At 32.9% G+C, this 7,720-nt stretch overlaps 1 protein-coding gene across 2 annotated transcripts in view; it reads left to right on the plus strand.

Moving 5' to 3' along the window:
- The first annotated feature begins 1,662 nt into the window (after window positions 1–1,662).
- Window positions 1,663–7,720, plus strand: part of LOC111625602 (60S ribosomal protein L13-like) — a 14,211-nt gene continuing 8,153 nt past the window's right edge. Inside the window, exons 1-2 of one of the 2 annotated variants that reach the window (XM_023368799.1) lie at window positions 1,663–1,741; window positions 6,476–6,728. In XM_023368799.1, the coding sequence (XP_023224567.1) occupies window positions 6,483–6,728 (246 nt within the window). In that variant the 5' untranslated portion in view covers window positions 1,663–1,741; window positions 6,476–6,482. Of the gene's footprint in view, window positions 1,804–6,475; window positions 6,729–7,720 lie in introns of both variants that reach the window. The other variant, XM_023368800.1, reaches the window with a different exon arrangement.

Consider the following 7,720-nt stretch of genomic DNA (forward strand, 5'->3'; position numbering starts at 1 on the left):
GTGTGGGGGGAGTGAGTAATCAAGGCTTGCGTGGCGCTCAAACAAAAGACGAATCGACGAGATTTGAAAATCGCGTAACTCCGGGTTCGCGTAAGTCGGGGTAGCGTAAGTCGGGGTATTACTGTATAGTAGAATATGATTATAATAAAAGCTACACACTGCGAATGAAAACATTAACTTACGTAAAAAAGGTAGACGTGACAAGGGTATTTTACACATGGTACTTTTAATATACTGTAGTTTAAAATACGTTTGTATTTAACAAAAAAATAATAATTAATAGAACTTTAATTTTTTACATAGACTTATTGATATAATATGGATACCAAATTCGATGTACTGTCGTTATTAATTGTGCACAATTAACAGACACCGAGATTAAAACTGTTTCTTTATATCGCCTATTTGACAATGCATTTCGGACTCGTAATTTTCCAATCCCTGTTCGGGCTCACGGCTTCAGTGTATGTTTGTTTGTTTTATTAAGTTATTGCAACGCAACACATGGGCAATCTGCCTAAAGGATGCCTTCCGGGAAGTCTTTTTAAGGGCAAACTGGTCTCTATCAAGGTGTTACAGACGAGGAGAAAACCCAGAAAACGGTGAAATTTTTTCGCGGCTGTCAGGTATCTATCGATCAGCGGCTGGGAAACAACGTTATACACCAGCCGTCTGCAACCTTTCTGACCTCATGGACCATTAAACTCATGATTTTGAATTCCGGACCACTATCATCATGAATTTTTTTAAACGATGCAAAATTGTAGAATAATGATCATAAAAGCTCAATTTTTCTATATTAATATGAAACTCGCTTGTTTAATTATAACAAATTAATGCAAGTCTAAAGTTCATTGCTGCTTGTTTGAAATAAGTTTATGAATTCTTAGCGCTTTTCCACGAAGGACGACAATCACACTCACAATATTGTTTATTATTTATGGATAACAGTCACTTCGTATTTGTTTTAGAATCGAATAAAAACACCCCAATAGTGAAAAAAAGCAACTAAGCATTTTGCATTTCTTTTGTAATACTTCGCGTAACTTTCAGTTGATCAGTGTCCAAATTTCTCCACGGACCATCAATGGTCCACGGACTACCGGTTGCCAATCGCTGTTATAGACATCCGGATTGCTAATAAAGATATTGACCTGCCGCTCAGGAGGATTTGGTTTCGTATCCGGATTGGCTCAGAGATTTCTACGAGTATGTTTACTACGACATGGTGGATTATCAAATTGTTTTCATATAGTAAGAACGCTAAGTGGTAAAGGAGTCAGCACACGACTTTGGCAAGCTCGGCATCAAATATATGTGAATAACTTCCGAAAAATTTTTATAGATGAATATGTCGGACTCCATCCCTCACCATCCGGTAGCTTTGTGGATCCTAGCCGAACCAACAATGGGTATCGAGAAAAAGCACTCTCGGTGCCCATAAAACAGAAAAATCTTTAAATGAAATATCTGTATTAAAAAAACTCTCATAATGTACGCAAGAAAGAAATACATTAGCCTTAAAAAAACATTGTAACAAACAATTTTTATACTGAAATTATTTTAAAAATTTTGTAGCTATAATTTTTTATTATATAATTTAACATAATTCAATATTTAGCATAAATATTTACTAATAGATTTTTAAACTTTATCAATCAGTAATTCAAGAAGATAATTTTTACGAGAGAGGGCGCTTAAGTGTAATTTTCTTTCGTGTGCTCGTGTATTCGCCATTTTGGTAAGTATAATTTTAATCCGTTTTGTTCAGAAGTAATAAAGGTCATCTAATATTTTTAAAAAGTAAGATATATTTGTATGTTATCGAATTAGAGAATGGTACTATTATTGATGTGTTATTTAATATTCAAAACTCATTATTGCCGTTTGCAAACTGCACATGATTATCAACTCGTAAATCTGTAAATTTTGTTTGGATCTTTTAATATAAGACTTTCAATATTTGTTGTTAGTGATATTAGTTACGTCTTTATCAGAAGACAATGAGCTATAACAAAAAATTTCGATTTACAAGGATTAATGTGAAAATACAGATAAACGAAAAACTCGATTACAGATTTCAATGTTATCCAATGTGCTGATTCGGAGATGTTTTCAAACATTTGGAGCTAATTACGTTGCTATGTAGTTGCATATATATCAACTAAATATTTGTAGGTGTTTTTATTCAAGTTGAAACTTACGTTGAAGTCAATATCACATAAGACAGAGATCTCCAATTTTTTTCTAAGAAGCGTCATGTGAACTGTAAAAGGCAATTTTGTAGTGAGGTCGAAAAAGCACTTGATCTAAAACAGGACAAGTCTAGAGTCAGGTATGAAAAATACAGTAACAGATCAAGATTTTTAAAAAAATTTTGAATAATATGGTCATAAATCAATGTGAAATTTGCAACCCTGCTTTTATGAAGGAATGTCATCAAAAGTGGGGAATAATTTTGAGCATTCAACATTAAATTAAAATCACATTTAAATCCAACACGAGAGTCTGTGTGGTTGCTTCAACATATAGACAGTCATGAGAAACCTGTGTGGCTTTGCTTTTGTCTATTACCAATGACTACCACAGATTGATAACTAACTGTGCATGAATATAGCTGGGGACCTATTCTGAGCTCTTCTGACAACTCAACAACATGTGGTTGCTTCAACATACAGTAATACCCCAAACTTACACAATAGGTGGGACCGAGCGATAACCGTGTAAGTCGGGGTATAATTTCGCATATAAATACATAAAAATAATTTTTAATTGGGGCCGGAGCCTAAAGAAAACAATAATTTAGAAAAAAATGTTTAAATAAAATCTTAGATAATACATATGTGTAACAAATTATATTATTATACAATTTTTCACATTTACTTGATTATCACACCATAATTTTAACATTGTTTCCATCTCAGGGATAATACCATAATGTTTACGAATGATGCTTGAATTTAAAGATTGAGCATTTTTTACAGCTTAGAGAATTTTTTCTTTACCTTTTGTAATTGTTCTGACCGTTGATTCTGGTAGATCAAACTTCTTTGCCAATTCACAAATTTTCATTTTTGTATCGAAGTCTTTAATAATATTAACTTTACATTTCAAAGATAAAGTTTTTATTTTCTTGTTTGATGCAGAAGAATCAGTTTTACTTCCTTTGGATGACATAGTAAAGTCTCTCGAGTCTCCGTAGATATAACAAACAGAAATAAATAACACAAAATAAATTGTAGCTATATGTCGATTACATGCGACACGTCCAAACATGTAAGCAACAACAGTGTGGAGGAAATGAGTAATCAAGAGTTGCGTGGCACTCAAACAAAAGACGAATTGACGAGATTTGAAAATTGCGTAACTCCGGGTTCGTGTAAGTCGAGGTATTACTGTATAGACAGTCATGAGAAACCTGTGTGGCTTTGCTTTTGTCTATTACCAATGACTACCATAGATTGATGACTTAACTGTGCGTGAATACAGCTGAGGACCTATTCTGAGCTCTTCCGATAACTCGACAAGATCAATACATGGGACGTTCGATAAGTCTCCTTACTGAAAGGCAGTTAATGAACCTTAGACAAATTGCTATTCTGTGCTCCATGTTAAGTGGGTTTTGCTATGGGTAATAGGTCGAAATGCATCTGGGTTCCATGCTATCAATAGCTGTTACGCTTTAACCAATCACAGTTTAGTTAACATTGTATTTTTGTCACATCACTTCATTCCACTATTCTAAGTGAAGCATGTGGTTTTAGCATTGTGGCATACCAGTGCTAATGAAAGAGTTTTGTTTTAAAACGTTGAAGAAATGCCAACGAAGCCAGCAAACTACAAGTTGCCAGTTTGAGATGCTCGTTAATTTTATAGAAGACAACCCTAAATTAATGTCAGGGAAGTTAGATGCTTTCTTTACTGTAAAAGATTGCCAGAAATTGTGGCAAGAAATAGCCGAACGCCTGAATTCCGATGGAGTCGGCTCACAAAAATACCCAGAAAGATGGCGAAAAGTAACTGAGAGCTTAGAATATAAATATATGACTATAATTTTAATTTATACATATGTGAATGAAACCTATTTCAGAAATAATGTTCACACACCATATCCTACAAGAAAATAGACATTAGAACTATTAAAACTATCCTTTGGAGTGCTTAATCATCGAGTGGCAGCAGGACTGGAATGAGAGCAACACCATCACCCACGATTACTTACCGGACATCCAGCAGCTACTAAATAGTAATTTCTATTCTCCAAATCATCAAATGACACAGATGCTCACCAATCATGGATCCTTCTTCTCATACCTTGCCAGATTCAAGGGCAGAACTGACAACATGTGTCCCATCTGTGGCACCACAGACAGTAGCAGACACTACATCCTGCATTGCCTGACGGTGGAACAGGAGCGTCTACATCTAAAAATTACTGTTGAAGCCCATAATTACAACTGGCTTCCCTCTAACTTTGTTTGTCTGTTCAGGCACAAGGACACCTACAGTGCCTTCTGTAACCTTGTAAACATGTACTTTAAACGAACTACAGTGCCAACCTACACCTAGTGCTCTTCCGAGCCTAACCTCCTCTGTTTATGTGTGTTTGTATGTATCGGACTTGTCACTTCTACCAGCATGTCCGCATTGTTTTGATGTTTGTACAAGGGCCTGCGTGCCCACGTTTTCCTTCTACTGCACATATACCCTTTCTGATTGTGTAAACGTGTTTGCTTTATTTTTGGTACTGTACATGACAAGCAGCATATTCACTATTGTTACTTACTCTACATTATGTATTTTGCATTTAATTATTTTGTATGCGTTTTACTTTTCTCAATTCTGAAACTTGTACTTATGGCATCTATTAGTTTGTCTTAGTCACTTATCTCCAACAGTTTGTATTTACGGTATTTGTCCTCTTACCAATTTTCTTTGTAAACTGTATTCATTGTCACGACTCACCCGGTTGTGTGTAAATGGTACCGGGAATGTACCTTTGGTATATTATCAATAAAAAATATCTATATATCTATCTGTTCACACTATAGCTACTTTAAATTTTAACAAGAAAGCAATTACATTATTCATACAATATTCATAAATAGTTAAGGTAATTATTTTTAAGCAATACAACAACATAGTTTATTAACTCTCTCTCCAATTGCTTGTGAAGTAAAATCGTTCTTACACCAAAAGATGCCATATTGTTTACACTTTTGTTATGTTCCTAACGGCAGGTGGAGAGTGACTGATAACAAAAACTTAGTTATCTCATGTGGCTATCGGAACTGAAAACGAAACGTATGGCTCGGAATAGCATTTTCACAGTTGATTAAACGCAAATCACATGGTTCCGATAGAAACTGGTTTTTATTGTATTCGTTAGCTTAACGATACTATTCAGAATACGCCCCCAGAATTGCTTTTGTCTCTTGTTTTGATATTACCTTTGTGCCAACCTTTTGAAATTCATTTAACAGTGATTGTTATAGTGTGTTTTATTTTTAAAGTCGTTTGTTCATGAAGCTACAAAAAAAGCAAAAATAGGAAAGATTTCCTGTGAAAACTTCATAAGACTTAAAATTCTCTTCTGGAAGAGATTTTTAAAAATTTAACAAACTCCCTCCTTTAAATAGGTTTTTATGAAAATCATTTATAGTGAGGTCTATTAAGGATATTCACAATCCATATCTTTGCTTAGACTGATTTTGAAGCTTTCTTAAATACCACAAAAGTTATTTCTCACAATTTTATCTTTTTTAGTATAGATTCTATGGCAAAAGCCAACAGAAAGCTTCCATGGTGCTATGTTAGTCAATTATTGAAATTTGCCAACAGTGACTAGAGTCATTTTTTGATTAAAAACTGGCTGAATTTTTCAGTGATGTCATCCAATAAAATGGTCCAACAAAGATGAAATAAAGATTGCAAATTGTTTTGTTGGAATCCATGTTCATGGTTTGTAGTTTTTGAAAAATGCAGCTTTTAAGAGCAAGAAAAGTTTCTCATGCTTTTAAAGCTTAAAACCTTTCCCACGTATTACTTCTAGTCGATTTTTGAAAAGTTTGTTTTTGAACTAGTTCAAATGTTGGTGATAAAGCATATCAATGAAAACAAGCTACGTGGTCCAGATAAATATGCTTCATGGCTGTAGATTGGAATGCTTTAACATAAGGTTTAATATGATAGCCTCATATACTTAGATATTGGTTTCATTAAATTAGAGTTTGTGTTGAACTATTTTAAATCAAACAAAAATATTTACTTTATATTATTTCTATAACTATTCAGTGAATTTATATTAACATTTTTTACAAACTTTTTGTCTATTTTGTTTCCTAATGGTATTAATTAAAATTCCATTAAATTTTCCATTATGAATTTACTAATAATTTTATTAATATATATAAAATGTAAAGACAGTTTTAATGATAGATGGACAAAAAAAAATTAATAAAGTTTCTTACTCTAGGAACATCATGGCACCAAAACGAAATAATATGATTCCCAATGGCCATTTCCATAAGGATTGGCAAAGATATGTCAAAACTTGGTTTAATCAACCAATGCGTAAAAAGAGGCGTCATTTAAATAGAGTAAAGAAAGCACGCCGAATTGCACCCAGACCAGCTGCAGGTCCAATTCGTCCTATAGTGAGATGTCCAACGTTTAGATACAATTCCAAGCTTCGTTTGGGAAGAGGTTTTAGCCTTGAAGAATTAAAGGTGTGTTTATTTTTATGTAAAAAATTTTATCACATATGTGATAAATATATATATGTAGGATTTTGTAAGAAGTATTAATATTTTGAAACTTACTTTCTTTTTATCAAAAATTCTTTCGAGCTTTCCTGTACATATCAAATCAAAAATTATTTTTTAATTTATATTTTTAAGCAGTATTATTCTCAGAACGACTTGATTTTAAATGTAACATTTGAATGATTTTTATTTTCAAACTTTCTTCATTATTTTATTTATTATTATAGGATTTTCTGAATAAATATTTAAAAAATTTACTTAATGACCATTTGATAGTGATCTTTCAGGAAGATCTTTTTAATACATTAACATTGCTTTAAATCATAAGTAACATCTGTTTGATATTAGAAATATTTTAGAGTTAGAAAGTAAATGGGGATGGATGTAATTTCTCCTTTAGTTTTATGGTTATATAATATTTGTATATAAAAATTTGTGCATACAAAAATGCAAATACAGTAACCTCTCATTATATTGCTCATTCAACTCTCAAATGAACTAAGTTCATACAAACCATTTTCAAGATAGCATATTATTTAGGAAGTATTTTAATTTATCTTATTAACCTGTTCTGTGTTTTGCACTTGTTTAAATTCATAAGCTAAAACTTGCAAGCTTGTTTGGCAGTACCTATGTATGCTTGTTCACATACATAGGTACTGCCAAACATGCTTGCACAAAATCGAGCATTGTCTTTCAGTTTTGAAAATGATGTATCAGGCAGTCCTTTGTAGAATATGAGGAGATTAGAATTTTTAAACTGTGATTTCAATTCATCACTGCACTGGATGTTTATCAACTCAAGTTGGACATCTGGAGGGGCATCTTCCACTTTCACATCAAATGGAGTTGAAAAAAGTTGCAGGTAGATCTTGTATTTCTGGAATTCACCAAACCTCTCATTGAATGATGTAAGGAGGGTGTTAACTTGGTCAGAGTAATCCATCTTCATATGT

This window comes from Centruroides sculpturatus, unplaced genomic scaffold, assembly GCF_000671375.1.
Source record: "Centruroides sculpturatus isolate CEXI.00-Female unplaced genomic scaffold, Cexi_2.0 scaffold385, whole genome shotgun sequence".
Taxonomy (NCBI): domain Eukaryota; kingdom Metazoa; phylum Arthropoda; class Arachnida; order Scorpiones; family Buthidae; genus Centruroides; species Centruroides sculpturatus.